The 20,587-nt window shown below is 31.7% G+C and overlaps 1 protein-coding gene across 2 annotated transcripts in view; it reads right to left on the bottom strand.

Moving 5' to 3' along the window:
• bent (projectin protein bent) overlaps window positions 1-20,587 on the bottom strand; it is a 221,823-nt gene that overhangs the window by 143,701 nt on the left and 57,535 nt on the right. The window contains exons 63-72 of one of the 2 annotated variants that reach the window (XM_018510206.1): window positions 19,989-20,138; window positions 19,160-19,345; window positions 18,900-18,914; window positions 17,111-17,290; window positions 15,085-15,129; window positions 13,073-13,111; window positions 12,253-12,291; window positions 8,808-8,958; window positions 8,411-8,647; window positions 7,956-8,092 (exon numbers count right to left, since the gene is read on the bottom strand). In XM_018510206.1, coding sequence (XP_018365708.1) covers window positions 7,956-8,092; window positions 8,411-8,647; window positions 8,808-8,958; window positions 12,253-12,291; window positions 13,073-13,111; window positions 15,085-15,129; window positions 17,111-17,290; window positions 18,900-18,914; window positions 19,160-19,345; window positions 19,989-20,138 — 1,179 coding nt within the window. Of the gene's footprint in view, window positions 1-7,955; window positions 8,093-8,410; window positions 8,648-8,807; window positions 8,959-12,252; window positions 12,292-13,072; window positions 13,112-13,515; window positions 13,689-15,084; window positions 15,130-17,110; window positions 17,291-18,899; window positions 18,915-19,159; window positions 19,346-19,988; window positions 20,139-20,587 lie in introns of those variants that run through there. The other variant, XM_018510207.1, reaches the window with a different exon arrangement.

The raw sequence follows: 20,587 nt of genomic DNA, 5'->3' as shown, positions 1-20,587 counted from the left end.
TTAAACAGAATATTCTCTCAAAACATAAGAGAAGAATTAGAGAAAGTTATATTATAGGTCGAGCCAGAAGATACAACAGAAACGACGTAACTTTGATCTTAAATAATTAATAAAACAGAATTTATTAATCGAAGGCAGAAGAAACAGTAGTAGAATTTAGGACAAGACAATTAATTTGTATAAGAGGGTCGTCCAAAGAAAGAGCGAGCTCTCAAGCGAATCAGAGACAGAAGATAGGTAGATCGTCGAGCTTCGAAGACTGTCGAGACAACAGTGACAGGCACAGCAGATAATCAATACGTGAAATTATTGATGGGAAGTTCGATTCATAGAGAATTGATCCAACCTCCGTCTTGGTGAAGTGATGCAGGGTTGGCCAGTCGGGTATTAATTCGGCCAGAGACGGCCTACGCGATCCACTATTCTAGAAACAAGAAAAGGCACATCCACTATCACAGTATCTTTTCAAAATACGTCATGTTGATCTTACTCGCTGATCGCTTTTAGTGGAGAGCTATGATAGGCTTTTATTTCGAATTTAGTTGTTATTCCTAACTTTATTTATATTTAGTTTTATAAATTTCGTTGTTTCAGATTTTCTGAATCAATTGTCGCTCGTCATTGTGAGTTGTGCATGATTAACTGCAGTGATTACGATCATTAAACAGTTTTAATAATTCTAACAAATGTTAAGCTATATTAAGTTGTTACAGAATATTATCAAAATATAGATAATATTAATAATAAATACTATATTAAGTATTACTAAGCATAATATAATTATCACAAATTATATTATTCGAATATCGTAAATATTCTCTGTTCATTAATAATTCTACGGTTTTTCAGATAAATGTGAGTCACATAACTCAACAGAACAAAGTTTAATGATAAGGAATGTTATTTGAATAATCTATATATTGTTTAAATGAGGTTTGTCCATTTGACTAATGATCTTTAATTCAAAAACATCCATGAAATCGTGTGCATGCGTGATGATAAGCATATGTGACAATAAGGCTCATTTTTAATTAAGCCAAGCGTGAGATGCATAGATTTAATTGCAATTACAGAACCTCGATTATCCGACCTAATGTGGATCAGATTGATTAAAGAAGTTGGATAATCAAGATATTTTATTCTATTAAAAAACATGTTTTAGATAGAAATAAGATTAATGCCCAATTTCTTCACCTCTAGATAACTTTATCCAAGAAATATCTCTCAGAATACAATGGAGATATCTCCTGGATAAGATTATCCACAACTTATCTGGAAGTGAAGAAATTGGGCATAAGACAATGTTAAATAATCGAAGCATCGGATAATTGAGGTAATTCTATATCTGTAATTCCAAATTAATCTGTGTGATGCCCGTATCAGACCAGAGAGAGATTGAGATTAAGATTAAAATTGAGATTGAATTTGACCAATCAAAGCAAAATTTATTAAACTTGATATGATTTTCTATCTTCTGATTGGTAAAATTCAATCTCAATCTCAATATCAATCTCTAGTCTGATAAAAACATAAGAATTCATAGGGGGAAGTCGCCTATATCGTACCCCCTAACGTTTAAACAAAATTATAACAAAAGTACTAAAGAGATCAAAATATTTCTGTACTTACATTAAACTTTGGTTCATTGGCAATAAAACAAAACGATACTTTTACGAAAATAAACATTAAATTATTGTTTAAATTAGATTTTTTTAAAAAGTAGCTTTTGGTACAATTTGGAGACCGAGTCGTTAAATTGTACCACCTGGTTCCTAAATCGTACTTCTAATATAGCAAACAAGCTGACATTGCTTATTGTCATTTTGACATTAAAATAACATCTTTAACGTCAAAATGACGATAAATAATGTCAGTTTGTTTACTGGAAAAATTAATAAAATTAATTTTAAAACTTATTTATTAATAAATTTATTTTTAATTTCAAACTGAGTATACATATTTAAGTAGGTATAATAAAAACTTTTCTATTATATAAACATAAATTAGACTCTGTGTTTTTTAAACTTATTTAAGAAAACAAAGTAAAAAGCAATACTTAAATTGATTTAAGCTATCATTGGACTATATTTCAGAATATTAAGATCTCAGATATTATGAAAAAATCAATTTTGAAAATAACATCAATTACAGATTTTTCCGTCACAATAGAAAAGATTCAATAGAAAGACTCAATAGAAAAATTTAATAGACAGCTCAATAGTTGATAAGTAATCACTTTCTTGAGCGCTTATTTAAACAGTTTTGGTAAATGTCAGGATTGTCACTACAGGTTTCGTGCAATCACTTACTAGAGCACCTGACACACTGAATCCAGTTCACTGTAGGTCCTTTTATGTTATAATAGTAACTTCCACATATTGCTCGCGTCACTTGCGAAAATCGTACCGATACAATATAAAGACCAGCGACAAGTACGATTTACCCAACTCCCTCTATTTTTACAAATTTGCCAATAGCAATATAACTTACAAATATTTTGCTAATTTGATGCTATATTCGAAAAGATTTTAAATATCAATTATAACCATGAAGAACACTATAATTCAATTACCTACCCTGATAACACCTTAGATAAATTGTACCAAACTTAGATCAGACACCGAACAAAATCAATTTTGAATGCCACTCGTAAATAGACGACTCGAAGACAAAATAAAAATGATAGTTTTTAACCCATATTACCAGCGTCACATTAGTATCATTATCTTTAAAAAAAAAATGTTTCGTTTAGAAAATACAATGGAGGTACGATTTAACCGTCGGTATGACTTAGCCAACTCCACCCTACATATATTAACAAATTTATATTTACTCCTTTACTTCATAATTTTCTAAAATTTTTATAAATTGTTTAGAAAAGCGCAGGCCAAAGGGATTTCTCAATCGTAAATAATCGCAAAAATTTTAAAATATTCTTTACGGAAAAGTTACGGATTTTAATATAATTATACATCAAATTTTTGTAAAATTTGATCAAAACAAATATACGTAGATATAAAATTCTTGCGAATAACTGACTGGCTTTCGTTTTCAACGATTTATTCGGTTTACATCCTTAGTCGGATTGATGTAACACCTGCCTTAATAAAACAAAGAAATCAATTACATCTCGTAAGAGTCGATCTCTTTGTTGTGTTACAACAGAATTTTTATATTTTATTTCGCTCAAAGGATCAAGAAAATCCAAAAAACACAGGGGTATTCTGGCAAATTATGATGTGAAATGATGAAGTACTGAAACGTAAAAAGTCTTGTAGGAAAGTTTTATCTTACAAGTAAACCTACCTTTGTGTGACTCGCCGATTTCATTGAAACTTTGCACACTTGTAGAGTAGGCAAAAATAATAGATACGTATTTTTTTTTATCGGCAATGGTCAACATTAAAGGAGTGAAATCGACCCTCAAAGTTGAGGGTATTAGGGCATCGTCATGATGTTTCACATAAAAGTAATGTACCGATCAACACGAAACTATTACAAAATGTTTTTTATGTTAGATAGTAAAGTTTACATGTCCGACTTTCCATGCACCCTTGTTGCGGGAGGTAAACCACCCTTCTCGTAAGGAATAATTGTTATGACGAATGGGTGACGAAGTCTATTAACATTTTTATCTATAGTCTGATCTACCTAACTAAAGCTAAAGCAGAACACTATTATTTTTTGGTGTTTTTTATTTTTTAATATTTTTTTTTATCAGACTATAGATAAAAATGTTAATAGACTTTCGTCACCCATTCGTCATAACAATTATTCCTTACGAGAAGGGTGGTTTACCTCCCGCAACAAGGGTGCATGGAAAGTCGGACATGTAAACTTTACTATCTAACATAAAAAACATTTTGTAATAGTTTCGTGTTGATCGGTACATTACTTTTATGTGAAACATCATGACGATGCCCTAATATCTTCAACTTTGGGGGTCGATTTCACCCCTTTAATGTTGACCATTGCCGATAAAAAAAAATACGTATCTATTATTTTTGCCTATTCTACAAGTGTGCAAAGTTTCAATGAAATCGGCGAGTCACACAAAGGTAGGTTTACTTGTTAGTGTCTTCCTTAATTCATAAATTTTAAACAATTGTTTATGTAATATATTATAGATAATTATGTGCTGTGATATTCAAATTTAATTAACCAGAATACCGCGCAGGAAATAGAAGCCTTGCGGGGCGGTTCTGCTCTCTGTTTCATGGCTTTTTGGAATTTAATGCAAGGATGCATTCCCTTAAGACTTTTTTCGCGAACCTTCTCCTTGGCGTGTGTCGCTAGTTTTGGCCAGTCGACGATTAGCTCCTGCAAACTTGGCCTGCGCTGAATGTCGAAGATATCCTACATGCCCGGCATACACACATCATGGTTAAAGTCACTCTTATACAATTAGCCAATAGCGCGCGATCAAAGAATTCTGATTTAAAGAAATATCTGATAAAAATTTTAAAAAGGAAGATATGGCATTTAATTAATTTTTTCCGACTTTATAATGCGCTTTTTGTCATCGAGATATCTTATATGTATTTAATTATTGAATATTTTTTATTTATAATTATAAAATTCATTATATTAGAGTTCTTATCTTTTTTCCTACGTTACTTCTACTTGTTTAGAGATAATGCTTTTCTCCTAATGTGAGAAGTGTCACATGCAATGTTTAGAATAGTGCCAATTATATCACACGTTATCGATAGTTTACATTTTTATTTCTATTAGGAACTTTTCACTTACGTTAATTATCGTGCTTGCTTGTTAATAGAGAAATATATAATAAATGTAAACATATACAGCTAGTCCTCAGTGTGCGCATCATAATCGTGAGGGAGAGGAGAGTTTGGAAGATTTAACTCTCACTGAAATTTTTTATTCTTCTTATTTTAATTATAAAAAATGCAACTTTACTTTTGATTCCAAATAATTTTTTTGTTGTCGCAAATAAAATATTTTTTTCTCTCGGTTACGACTGTATAATTTCTGGAACTACCATTAGTTAGAGCTTTCTTAGGGTATACATTCATGTATAAGGAAAATTCTCGGATATACCCCTAGTGCGATAAAATAATGTTTACAATGTAATTTCCATGCATTTTAGAATCTTGAATTATCAATTCATTGTAGTAAAAATTAAATGTATCAATCTAAAATTTAAATAATTTAATAACTTAAAGGCACAAAAGAGGGATAGATGTAATTTAAAGTACAGCATTAACTCTAAATCATACATAAAAGTGCATACGTTAAAAATGAAAAAAGAAAGTTATGTTGCTTGCGCGATAAAGTGGAGGTAAGGGGGAAGTAGAAAACTTATATAACAAAACTGAATTCTCAAGATAATAATTTTAAAAAATCATATAAACAGGCAATTGAGATTGGCGCTGTAGACAGTTTTTGTTTTTTTAAATTAATTATAATATATTATAATTATATCTCTCTCTCATTACTTGTACATGTTTTGGCTAATTTTTTAGCCTTCTTCAGCAAATTTACACAGTATATATTACAACACGTCGGTTATCCATGAATCTTATAAAAGTCGATGCATGTTGAAGTAACAGTCGATATCATTATGTGGCAATAACTTTCATCCTTATCAGGATAAAAATTCTCAGTTTGAAAGCTGGATGGTAGTGAATAACTGAAAATCTAATTAATTATAAATAATAATTAATAAGCTAAAAAACATTTTTATGTCATGGTCAAGAAAGACTTATCTCACAATGATGTAACCGACGATTATATTGGTCAATTATTAAAATAATAAAATAAGTAGTAATAATAAATTAAGTTATAATAAAATTAACGGCGTAGTCAATAATAAAATTGTAATAAAGTTGAATATAAACGATAATATGATTTAACAAATTGTCAAATGTGTCATTGATTAACAAGAAATGACGAAAATCAGTGTAAATTAGAGCAGTATCGATATTCAACTGAGGAGTGTAACAGTTTTATCCTCTAAAGTTGGCAAAATGTACAAAATAGATTGTTGTAAACAATAGTCGATATTATGTGTTATCCGCATGTAAAAGGTACAGTAAGTGTATGCTATAGTTTATTACAAATTATTAAAGAGAGGCACATATGTTTTATCTAAAAATTCTGTGTCTGTTTGACGATTAATTCCATTCTTATATCTTTTAATGTAAATCTCTGACATTAATCTCTTATTATAATTACATTCGGTGTCTAAGATTTCAACTTCATCCCAATTAATCTATTTTGTACATTTCGCCAACTTAGAGAATAAAACTGTTACATTCCTTAGTTGAATATCGACACTGCTCTGATTCACACTGATTTTCGTCATTTCTTGTTAATCAGTGACACATTTGACAATTTGTTAAATCATATTATCGTTTATAGTCAACTCTATTACAATTTTATTATTGACTACGCCGTTAATTTTATTATAACTTAATTTATTACTACTACTTATTTTATTATTTTAATAATTGACCAATATAATCATCGGTTACATAATTGTGGAGTAAGTCTTTCTTGACCATAACATAAAAATGTTTTTTAGCTTATTAATTATTATTTACAATTAATTAGATTTCCAGCCATTCACTACCATTCAGCTTTCAAACTGGGAATTTTTATTTTAAAATGGATAAATGTTACATAATGATATCGACTTGTTACTTCAACATACATCGACTTTTATAAGATTTATGGATAACCAACGTATTGTAACATATATACTTGTAAATTTGCTGAAAAGAGCCAAAACATGTACAAGAGAGAGTAATGATATAATATATAATAAATTTAAAGAAACAAAAACTGCGCACCATCTACAGCGCCAATTCCCAATTGCCTGTTTGATTTTTTGAATTATATAGCAAAATTTACATAACGCCGCGAGAGTTTCAAATCTTCTGATAATAATCAAGAAATCTACTATTCTATAATTCTTTCCCACTTTATAGAGATATAGTAAAATTATTTATTTTAAAATCTGTTAATATTTAAAGAAATAAAGTCTGATTGTAGGTCCTAATGTTTCGTCAGTGTTTTAAAATCGTAATCGTTATACTGTAATCGTTATATTGTTATTATGATTTATTATATAAATCGCTCGGGAAAAGACCTTGAGCCAGCTCCAGTTAGTTTCACCCTTCTTGTCGAGAGAAATTCGAAAGATTTCCACACCCGCTGACAAGATGACTATTTCCTCGCCGTCTTGAAACCAGCCCGATCCATGCTGTTCGCTTCCTAGCGACTAGGAGACAGAGGTAGACAAAGAAGAGAAGAGAAAGACACAGAGAAAGGAATAGGCAGAAAATGCATTCTGAGATCTTGAAGATGTACTCTACCTTCAAAAATCTCTACTAAGTTGCCGTTAGCTATATGCTAAATAAAAACATTACTTAATGTATTTAATTATCTATCCAAAATATTATTCTGTAATATTATTTTAAATAAAAAATGAAAATATTCATTAGTTTTTGACTTATTTTAATTTTTCTGTAATTAAATGAAAGAGGGTATCTTGGCTGTTATAATATAATTGTCAAATAAAAAAAGAAACAAAAAGAGAATTTCAAATTAGAATATGAATTTATAAAGTAGGTAATTCAACTGGCGGCATTAAATTGTTATGTATCTAATATTGTATCACCTGTTTTTACATTCATGAAGGCACCATCAGGCTGTTAATAGCGTGCTGAAATCGCATTCGCACATTTCCGTTATGTATTACATCGATGGCGATTATAAATGTGATACGTAACCAATTTTATTTAAAAATATTACGCGCAATATATATATATATATATATATCGAATTAAACTTGTTTTAAAGTTGAAGAGATATCCATATAAATTAAATTAAATATTCAAATAAATTTTAGTTTAGTCTTGCTAAATAATTAACTTGTTAATTTTTTACATAGTTGATATTTGTATGTGTGTATGTAGAATTAAACGTACCTTTTCCACTTTCTTCAATGCCGGCATGGGCTTCTCGACTTCCTTCAAATCTACTTTTTCTTGGTCAGCTTCTTCTCGCGCCCACTTTTGATATTTCCTCTTCTTTAACATAGCACGGAAGTCCATGCCACTGGCGTCTGTCATTCATCCAACAAATCAAAATTTAAAATAACAAAGCAAATTTTGTGTTATCACTAATGTATATATTTTAAATATAAGAATTATAAAGATTATATTAAATTTAAATTAAATATGATGTAAGTATATAATATTCAAATTTTTCAAATGTAAATAAATTAAATAGAAAAACGCAATACGTTCTTACTTCTTATGTGGTGTTTGAGCTTTATAGGATTAAGTTACTGATCTATATTAATTGGACACCATGCTAAGATAAAGTTTGCGTTTCGGATGCATATAAATTATATAACTATAAGATTATTAAGTTGACTCACCGGAAACATAGAGCTGCATCTCGGCGGAATCTTCGCCATGGATATTACTCACGACGATCTTGTAAGTACCCTCGTCGTTAGGTTTCGTCTTCCTCATGCAGAGGGTGATCGTGTTGGTCTCCGAGTCAGTGAGGAACTTGAAGCGGCCACCCTCGATGATCTCGGTAATACCCTTGTAGAATTTGAAAGTTGGCGCGGGCGTACCTTCCACCGCGACGGTGAGATACGCAGTCGAGTCTATAAAAAGAATGTCAATAGACAACATTGTTAAAACAAGAATATGTTATTAAAAAATATTTTACGTTGTAAAACATTTATTATTGCTGCAATTATATATATTGATTTAAAAAAAAATTTTCTATAAATTTTCTATGGGTTGAAGAGCAAAATGCATTACCTTCGACGGCGGAGTACGATTCCTGAACATCGACGATTTGGGGTGGTCCAGCTGGTCCAACATCTCGCAGAGGTGTACTAGGTAAATTGATCCTATTCTCGAGGTCCGCCACGCTGGGTCTTCTGATGTCCGCTGTACTCGGACGACGACGCTGTGCCATTCAAATAAAAATGTGATCAAATTTATACACACTTTATCATCGCGTTTAATATAGACATTGAAAAGCTTTTAAATAAAAGCAAGAATATTTAAAGCATAACGCGCGACGACTTCTGCTGATCATATAATTTAAATTTGAGTTTGATAAGTCAATGTAATCAAAGAAACGTAAATCATGATCTGTGTAGTTAATAAATGATTCATACCTAATAATAAAAAACTATAGTTAGATAAATATTTACTTAGATAAATATTTTTTACAAATACATCCTATTTCTTTTTTGTGACGATACAATAAAAATTAATTTTATTATTTTTTAAATTATTTCTTGCAAAACAGAAACTAACGAAAAAAAGCAAAGAAATGGAAGTCGCCGTTGTCGTTTGAAAAATCTGCAGCGCTCATGCGATTTTGCATATTTTGTACATTTTAATTATTACTTACGTTTATTTACATTTAATCATTGTGAGTTAACGTTATTTACATTGAAAATTAATTTACATTATTAATCAGCGTTACGTTTCACGCATTAGTGACTTTGTGTTAGTCACTAAATCAAGTGAATTTCAATAATGTTAGTGACAATTCTAAAACACATCCTTTTCTTAGAATACATTGATTAGCAAGATGGGATCAATAAACATAGGTAATTTTATTTGACTTTCCGACTTTTATAAATTCTTTAATCGTGAGTAGCCATTACGATTTCAAGGTTTTCTTATTTATTTTAACAACTGTTTCGTAAGATTAGCGATTACTGTTAATCTTCGATTTAATTAAATTTTTATTTTCACATTTATATTTTTTAACAAATTATTTTAGAAATTTTGTATAATCAACTTACTTGGCTTCCATTTCTACATGTTTATCTTCGTTTGCATGCAAAGAAAATATCTTAAATAATTTATGATAAATAATTAACCGAACGTGTAAGAATCCCTTGAATACGTATAGTCGGACAAAGGAAATAGAAAGGGAATATATTAATCAGATGAATAAGAGATTGATGAAAGCAGGAAAACATAAAATTTTAATATTTTTTAAACATTTGTAAGACCATTCTAGTAATAGAAAACATAAATGATACTAAAATCTATTTGTAGACATTTTTACATCATTCCTGCTTTCAACTTTAGAAATAAATGAGAAATGCTCTTCCGATGGTGGAACATATGTTCTTATACGATGATGAAGATGTGATATTTATGCGTCGATACACACCTCGTCAAATTGTGGCAAAATGCATTTGCCATGAGATATGAATCGCAAAGCAAAAATGCTCGAATCACAAGTTACGCGTAGGATGAGAATTAACCGAAGTTAGTTAATCATTATTTACATAAAATAGTCGTCAGTCAAGAGACTTTCAGACGGGATTAAATTGCACAAGGAGGGACAACTTTACAGAAAAAATAAAGATACAAATCCAAAATAAAGAACTATTCTCTTTTCTGTAATTATAAAAAAATACAATATATTAGATTTAATATTTGCAATGTTATGTTATAATATTATTATATTATTATACATACTATATTATGTTATTCCTACTGGTGCAATAAAATTCTTTTTTTTATAATCTATGATAAGGCTATTATATGATAAGGACATCATTAGCGATGTTCTTGGCCTTGCAAGCCGATGTTAAAATACTAAAATACATTAAGAAAATTAATAAAAGATACAGAAAGTTAGGAAAGAGAATGATATGTGAATTCAACATGATGTGTATAACATGAATGATTATTTTTATGCTTTGGCGATGAAATGATTGCTTACTCCGTGAACCAATCTGATCCTCATCAATTAAATTGCCGTTCGAATATTCGTCTAATAGGAAAATCAGTTATCAGGATTATTTACAAAGAGACACATTACGATATCTACACGATATGCACAAATACGATGTCGTACATTTATAAATCGGAACGATAAGATAATGGAACATGTTTAATGTTTCATTTCAAATAGCGACATCGTATTCGTGATTATGAGAATGAGAATATTTGAATCTATTTAACATATAGTGTGAGAACGATGAATATTTACACCTATACATAAAATTCTACATAAATAAGTTATTTCACACATATATATCTTTGACATATAGGAGCAAACTGCTCAGTTTCAAATCTATCGCAGCGATATGCAGAATTGCAGAAGAGAACTGAGCTCTTCAACGTCAATCTTTTAATAAAAGAACAAATTATTATTATGATTAATTATAAGATATATTCGCCACAATTTATAAATAATTTTGTATAAATAATAAATTATTTTTAGCAACAAAAAATAATAAAACAATAAAACAATTTTATTGTAAAATATTAAATTGAGGTATTTCCATAAAAATAACTTCACGGAATAAATTTTTTAATATTTTATTTTATTCGTAGGATATCGTAGTGGACGCTAAAGTTGCAATACTGCGACAAGTCTGATACTGAATCGTACTGCAACTACTAAATTTTTAATGATGGTAGATCTCGCACAAACAATTTTCTCAAAACACAATAAGATTGATAAAAAAATATGTCAGCAATTTTGTTTTCTCCATGGATTATTTATAATGTAAATTAATTCCAATTTCTTACCACCATTACAATCTAAACTGCATCTATACAGCCGCATAAAATGTACAGGTGTATCCGCTCGAACTAATAAGCAGAATTTCCACAACGCGGCCGCAATGAACTTCTTCAGGCGTTACACATTGAACCGATTCATGTTTTTAATTTTAACTACAAAGTTCGCACATAAATCGATGCAATGTAAAAAAATCGCCGTTGCAAGCGCATTTCGTCGGCGTTGACTATTCGCGAAAAAGTGCTCTTTGCAAAATATTTATAGAACATACAGGTTTATAGAACAACATCCAAAACTTTGCTCATATTAATGTGATACTGATTTCTTTTTAACAAAAATGTAAAGAAAAATCGGCATATCTTTGCATCGTAAGAAAACTTTCTTTTTTGACCTCACACTTAATTTTGATAAAATTTTTTATTTAGAATGAGTAATAGTCTTAAGCAGAATTTCATTAATAAATAATAATCTCTCTATTAATCTCGATCAACTTTTAATTCTATCAATTTTTGTAGATTTTTGGAGGCTATTCAAAAATATCCTGTATAACCAGTTTTCAAATTTTAAGCACGCAATAAATAAGAAAATAATATCGAGATAACGTATATATAAACGTAGATAACGTATATGTAAACGTATGTACAAAATAATATAAAAATATACATATGCGTACACGCACAACAGAGATATTGTGCTAACCTCTTTTTCTGGCAGCGCGCCTAGTCGGCCGGGCTTAATCTGTGTGTGGTGCGTGAAAAAATAAAAGATGAGATAGAAACAGAAGTAGAAACATAAAAGGGGTGGGCAAAGAGAGATTAGAATTTTTTATTTCTGAAGGGGGCTCCACAAGAAGTGGGCTCTTATCTTGGGAGTGTGCTCGATATAATAGGGGGAGGGAGTGATTCATTTTTCGATGTGAGAGAAAAAAAAACTCAAATTATTGATCAGTAAATTATTTACCAATATGCTCTCACGAACATATAATATTAAAAGATATTAAACCGGTATTAAAAATTACGGTATTAAACCGCAGATGGTTGAGAAAATAGCGGCTAGCGTGTTTACAGTAGCAGCAGCAGCAGCAACAACTTCAAAAACTTCAGTTAAAAACATGTCGCAGAATTATGTTTTTTATTATTAATATCATCATCGTCATATATCGTCATTATTGTTATTAATATTATTATTAATATTATTACGCGTCCCGTGGCAACGCGTGGCGTTGCTTTTGCCTCTCTCATCGGGGACTTCCCTCGTCAAGTACGTTTTTAGTTTTCGTTTTAGTTACTGGGCTTTTATTATTTTGTCTTTCTGTAGGCGAACAAGGAAATAAAATCGACGCTTCAAAATTATAAGGGCTTGAGGGGGGAGGGCGCAAAAAAATAGAAAAATCCAAAAAGGGCGGTCGGTGTCCGTAAGACAAAAAAAGAAAAAAGACAAAACAATACATGATACGAAAGATTGCTGGTATAGTACTTTGAGCAGGTAAGCTTTGTGTTATAGCGAACACAAATCTCACCTTTGTTTCGAAAACCTCACCGGGCCGTAACTTTCCCAACTGCAAAAATCACAGAGACGAACACATGAGGGTCAAGTGACTGTTCGTCATCGTAGAGATATTCCTTTCGTCGCTTTTGTTAACACGGATTTTTGTTAAAGTTTCCCGATAGATTTACATAGAACGGACATTAAAATATCTCTTTCTCTTTTATAGAAATAGTTGACAAAAAGCGCTGATTCCGAAAATGAAAAACAAAAATGCTCCTGCGTGCTGGCTTCGCTATTTCTGTTAAGGGGCAAGAATTGGCTCTTTTTGCCGGATTAAAATGGAATTGCTTTTTGATTATTTGCTTAGGACAGAGACTCAGTAAGGACACGGATAAATAAAAGTCTAGGGTTGAAGGAACAGGGGAGAATCGTGGTAGACGAACACCAATGGGGGCTGTTCGAGGCTCGCCTTACCGACGTTGCGACGGCTTGTGCGTTTGCATTTCTGTGCGGGTGCATTGCTAGACAGAACAGTGCGATTCGGCGGTGCGCGTTGTCAGCTAATACGTCAGTGAGTTTAGGTGCAACCAGATTGCATGTGATCGTATGAAAGAGACGGATCTTTTAAAGAGTAAATCGCCATTCGTAAGAATAATCTGAAAACTGCATGTCGATTATCTCAAACCTGTCACATCTTCATTATATTCATAATATAAATTTCATGACAACTTCGAACTATAATTTCATTGCGGTTTTATATAATAGCTGTTTTATAAATTTATTACAACTCTTTAATATAATTATTGATTTTTTACAACATAAAGGTTCAGTATAATCGACTAAAAAGAAGCAAGGGCGTATCCGTGGCTAGTTACAAGATCGTAACATTACTTAGTGAAATTATTATTTACACTCATAAATACTTTCAATATATTGATGTTCAAAACTTTGTCACAAGTTCGAGTCCAATCAAATTCTTGGGATTTTCACTTTTGCGTGACAAAATGTTCGAATTTACTAGATCAGTATGCGAGATAATAATTTAAATTTGATAGTAACGTACATTCAACTAACAGAAATGAAATAACAAGTGTTTCACACGGACGATGAAGCTTGATCGTCAGACATGATTCACAAGTTTTGTCGTACTGCTCGGGATATTTATCAGCGTCGATGTCTATCTACAACGCACAGTGCTTGCCAAGATCATCCAGTGATCTATTGGATAAAGATGTAAGCCAGGAAAGACTTAAAATCTCATATTAGCGAGTGATTAACATGCACACGAACAAGCCCTGACTTCTTTCGCTTCTCTCATCTCGCATTATCAATTAATATTATTGTTATTATTATTATTATTATCGTCAGAATATGCATATCGGTTGCAACAGATTCGTGCCAAGTGCAAAGATGCATTCGCTTTTTACTCGCTTTACGATCTTGAATTACGTATGTCGAAAGGCACGTGCGAGATGTTGCTCCAACATCTTTTATTTTACCAAATTAAACAAGATCTTCCAAAATATCTATTAATGTTTATTAATTTTCCAAAGTATCTATTAAGAAATTATGTTAAAAAAAGAAATACATTTCTTAAAAATAAAGGATGCTGAAACTTTTCCAAAGTTTACACGTCATCGTCGGGAATTTAATTGTTTGCTCTCAACGTGAATTTTACTCATTAATTAAATAATCAAACCATTATCGTTATAAAATGTGCGTGATTAAATTCAGGACGACTCGTGCCATAAAGTACGACCACAATAAGTAAATAGTAGTAAAAGGAGCAGGCAAGATCGAGCAAAGACAATCGGAAAGATTTCACCATTAGTAAAATTGCATTAAATAGTTCATGAAGAAATTGCGTTAAACTATTTAATTCTTTTTTATTTATTCCGTAGTGCGGATTCTCTTTGCGCGATACTCCGGTGAGTGTGTACGAAAGAGTGTGTGAGAAAAGTAAGTAGAAGTGCATATGGTAGTCGAGTAAGGTTGCAGACGAGACATTCGCTTCCGCATTTTTCTCTCAGCGATTTATCTCACCTTGCGCTCGTCCAGCACCTCGCCGGGACGAAGCTTCCTATGCTCCTATGGACCAAATCTCTATTAACCACTACTGCGAGATAAAGATGGTTGTATTGTGCACGTGTATGTTTGTGTTTGCGTGTATACACAATGAACAATGCTGCAACATGTTTACATTGTATAACATGATCGTTTCGATCGATCGGCGTTTGTCCTACCATCCTGTTAGACATATCAAAACGCATTCCCCGCTTTATCTTTATCTTGAAACCGAACCAAGTCTCACGAAATTGACTAAAATTAATCAACGCAAGTTATGCGTCTGTTTAATTTTAGTAACTTTAATTAATGCTTTTCTGCTATTTTCATTCCCAAAAGTTGCTCTAGTTTTAAGCAGTTAAGCTAAAAATATTTATTAAAGTGTGAAGCTAATTATAATTCAGAAAGATTATTTTAAGACCAAAAAATATGAGACCTTATTTTGAAGTAACGAAATATCCGATGCAAATTTTACGAAGAACGCCTTCGATCGTCTCACTCTCAGGTAATCCACATAATCGTCAATTATCCGTGTCTTTGACGTTCTTCTTCAGGAAGTGTCCGTTTAATTCTTCAGATTTTTACTTTTCGCAAGTCAATATGCACCAATCTTGAACGTCCTCAATATTACGCATCTCAAGTTGACTTTTCATTCTCTTTTTCTTTTTGGGAGAAATGCCTTTGCCTGACAATGGAAGATAACGGAACTCGATTTTTTTTGGAGGAAGGGACAAAGAAAGAAAGGAAGATGCTTCAGAAGCTGGTAAACTCTGGATCTTTCACTGATGAGGGGTTTCTAATCTAAATCTCACGCCTTGCTGACACTAAACGCGACGTGCGTCACTCGACGAACTCGTCGTCGGGGATTCACGGCGCGTATCTATCACGAATACGACACCACTAAGACCATCACTGGACTTACACTATAAAACTCAAAAAAAAGCTACAAAAAAACTTAGGGCCAACCAGCAGTAGCCAGTCTATCTACTTGTTCGTCGAGTGTTTTACGCGACTCGTTAATTATCTACCCAATGGAACTCGTACAAACTTTGCACTTTGAAATATATTCAGTATAACATATTCTAAAGTAATACAGAAAATGTAAACCTATAATTTTATATATTAAATTAATTTGAAAAAATATAGAATTTGTACGAAAAATATAGATTATTATAATAATTCAATAATATTAAAATAATAATATTAAAATACATATATTTCAATTAATTTAATATATGAATTTTATATTTAATATAATTTTCTCTCTATATTATTTTAAAAAATACACAGACATTAAAATAATCTTTTTAAATATTATTCTCGTTATATATTTTTTTTATATATATTCAAGAGTGCAAAATGTGTCATATCACCCTCTTTGCTTTATTGACGTATAATATATAGATCAGATATATACAAATAATAAAAACTAAAAATATAAAAGTAATTTTTTTTATAATACAATTACAATTGTATATATAAGAGGAAACATCAAGTTTTAAATCCATCAAACTTTAATGAAGCCTTAATATTGATTTGTGATTTAATATATTCTATTAAAAATAAATTCATCGCGTCACAGTCATTTATTTTTGAACTTTCACGTTCCTAATTGGAACAATGTTTGGCGATTTGACAAGGTTCTTCCAATAAATTAATAAGATTAGTGAATGATGTGTTTCCTTAGACACAAATAAGATTTCTACAAAGCAAACTGGGCGATCTTTCATGAACGCATTAGAATGCAACAAAGTTTCACGCTCACGAAATTAGATTTGTACAATAACTTGAAAATTAAATTACTGATACTTTGGTATTCAGATCAAAACATAAATTCGAGAATTAAAGTTAAATTAAGTTTTCTTGGAAACTCAGTGATTTAAAGAAATTAAATTAGAATATCTCTAGAATGTCATTCTACTCGCCTCTGTTGCATTCTTCAGCTCGGTCCCCTATAAGGTAGTATATATATTTTCGTGATCACACAATACATTCCGTAACATACCTCGTCACTAATGATCAAGCTGGGCCTACGACCCAATTCCTCGGGTGGTATGAGCGAACCACGTCGACTGCCAGCACCGCTTCCGGGTGCTAAAGAGCCCTTCCTGCTGCCGACCGGTGTCACGTCTTTGATAACTTCAATCTTGGGTGTTTCGGGCGCTTTAATTTCCGGTAACTTCGGCTACGACGATCGAAAATTGATTAATTAATAACGCTTGCTTCCTATCAAGTCCGTTTAGAAGGTTAAATAAAGAGTTAAAGCTTTTTTTCAATTTTGTTAGTTAATTTAATGTTTCTTCACACCAATTACGCGTAATCACAATTTAATTTTTTCTCTTTGATTGGCAGAAAAAATTTAGCTCCATATGCTTCATCAATAAATAATTTTTAGATAAGTACACGGAGTTTTTTTCTTAACATGATTAAAAAGAAGATGTTAATATATTATTTAACAAATACAAATTATAAATACAAATTACATTTTTTTTTAAGATTTAAACATTTATGAATTGATAAAGCTAAACAGAATCACGATTACGTTAGCCAATCTTTGATAATTTTCAGCCTAATCCACAAATACACTTTAATGATTCATTTTTATTAATAAAAAGTCATTACTTGATAGCGACCCAAAACGATAACTTTATCAGCCGAGATATCGAAGTATCAGAATTTGTGTTAACACGGTGATTTAATACGGTCGCGTACATAGGGCGATTACGACTGACCCTGCAATTCGAATCCGAGTTGCAATTGGGTCAGTCGTAATAAGGCCGAAAATAGCGATCGACGTTTTCCCCATCCTCGTTCACGACGACGACGACGATGACGATGACGACGACGACAACGACGAAGACAAGAAACCGATTTCAAGGGGATGATATACGAGCATTTATTCGCTAAAATAGTTCTGTCGCGGGCGCAGTTTCGCGCGATGCACAGAAAGCATTCATCGCTTGCCAAGGCAAGATTCGACCTGGCTGATTATTACCCCTTTCCATTTCTTCCCCTGCCCCCTTCCCTATCCATTCGCAACGGGTTAATTGCGATTATGCAGATGGCACGAGGATATTTATGGCGCGGGGGCACTGTTTTCGACAAGAACAGAAAATATAAAGTCGATTCTCATGTCGAAATATTATTTTGCCGTAGTTTTGGAAAAGATTGATCTAATTCTTAATTTAAAGGATTATTAACTGAACTGTTACACGGAATGCTTATTTCGAAAATAATTCGATTTTACACACTCAAATAAATGTAAGTATAAAATTAATAATAAACTAAACAGTCAAAATAGTAAGAGCATTCTCGGATATCCCGAGTAATTCTACAGTTTAATAAAACATTAGATATATAATTATTACATTTAATAAAATTAAAAGGAGTAACAAAGCATATACATAAATAAAATAATAAAACTATCTATATATTATAGATCATATAAAATTGTATGATTTCTTCGTTATTTGTATCTGTGCACGGAACGTCTCACATAGATATTGTATTTTTAGATATAGGTATACGGTTAGATATATACGATCCTTTAAAAATTTACCGTTCTTCCAAGCTTACAAAACAAGTGACGTGAGTTTATACCTCGGTTATAATTAAACCGTCAGTAAACCGGGCGTAAAAATTAATTATCCTGAACCGCGTATCGCAAGGCTCGATCAAAACATCCTCGAGTAACGTGACATTTCCAAAATTAGCAAGATTCCTCGTGCGAACGAGTTTGGCAATTTGGCAAATTCATATTTTACCTTCATTATTAATAAGCGACAATTGCTTACCTTAGAATCAAATTTCTGCACGGCAACATGAAAACAAAAAATACATAATTAGTCGAAAATTTAATTGACGTTTAAATGAATTTATATATATTACTAGATCTTTTCTATATAAATTTCTACAAATTTTTTATGAACTAATCAAAAAATATGTTTTTCAATGTATCTTTATTAATATTTAAATTATTTTATATTTTTTTATTATTCTAACATAATGATTATAAAATATCAATCATGTACAGAGATTTTAACTATTTCCTTACCTGTGTGACCGGTCTTTCGAGTTTCGTTTTATCGCGAGGAACAAACTCGCCAAAATCAAATTCTGTAGGTTTCTCCAGGACAGCCCTTTCATAATCCGGAATCTCCGGGAGCTCGTAACTTGCGTCCTTCGCTGTCTTCGTTGCCTTTGCCTTCTTCGCATCGACCTTTTCCGTCTTCTCAGTTTTCTGCATTACAAATGATAAACGATATAAGATCAAAAAGAAATTCGCAAGAAGATAAACATTATTACGTGTCAGACATGGTGCTGGTTTAATCCCTGTACAAATCTCCAGTAGCAAGGAAAAATGAGTATCAGAGATAACCTTGTGAGAGTAGAGCGAAGAGATGTGTGAAGACAGAGAGGATTAAAAGAAAGAAGAAATATCAATCTCTTAAAAGAGATTTCTATGCGTCTTATTAACGTCGTTATTAACATAAATAGAATTAATGAAAATCACAGAAGAGTTAGAATATATCGAAAAAAGATGAGTGCAACGTAGAGTTTAGAAATGTGCTGCAATATATAAACATGTATAGAATATAAATATTATTCAGAGAGAAAATAAGTTTAGACAGAGAATGTTTAATTAATTTTACTTGTATTAAGAACATAGAGTGAGAGAAATATCTTTAAGTACATATATATATATATATATATAGAGAGAGAGAGAGAGAGAAGAATGCGCACAAGTATATTTCGGCGCTGTTTAATAATTAGAAAACGAAATTAGAATTACTGCAAATTGAAAGTTTAGCAGTTTAAAAACACAGAGTGCGAGACATAGAGATTGTGCAACAAGATCGCGTCGTTCCTTTTTGCAGGGCTACCTTGAGATCCACCCTGCCATTTTCAGCCTGTTGAGGCTGTTTCGGATCCTTCGTAACTGGTTTAAGCTGAATCCCCTGAAAGCTTTCGGTTTTTACTTCCTGTTTTGGTGGTAAACGGGATTTCGGTTTGGTCTCGATCGTATTCTTCGGCTGTATTAATATATCATTGTTAGGAGAAAAGCTTCATGTCAAGTAGGGTAGATATATAGTCCAACAGTGAACCAATAGTACACTATGAACCATTGCGATATTTCGTAAATGCAACATTATCAGATTGTGCTGCTATCATGCAGCGACTCGCATTTGAGCCCCTCCTCGGCTCCCCAGTCGACTGGCAGATCGCGCCAAGAACGACCATATAATATCACATTTTAAGAATTTTGGGTTACAAAGTAAATTTTTTTCGTAAGTTTTACGTATTTTTTATGTTTTTGTTGTTATACCTATAATTTTTTTCATTGTGCAATAGTTTTATGTGCACATTTGGCTTTATTATTCTGTAAGTAACTTTTTCTATTACATTATTTTACCACATTATTTAGAGGATTATCGTGGAAAAGGCTAGGTGGTCTTCAATGAATCATTTTGACGTAGTGAAC

This window comes from Trachymyrmex cornetzi, unplaced genomic scaffold (genome assembly GCF_001594075.2).
Source record: "Trachymyrmex cornetzi isolate Tcor2-1 unplaced genomic scaffold, Tcor1.1 scaffold326, whole genome shotgun sequence".
NCBI classification, from domain to species: Eukaryota; Metazoa; Arthropoda; class Insecta; order Hymenoptera; family Formicidae; genus Trachymyrmex; species Trachymyrmex cornetzi.
Note: the sequence above shows the minus strand (reverse complement) of the source record. Positions and strands in the feature narration are given on the sequence as shown.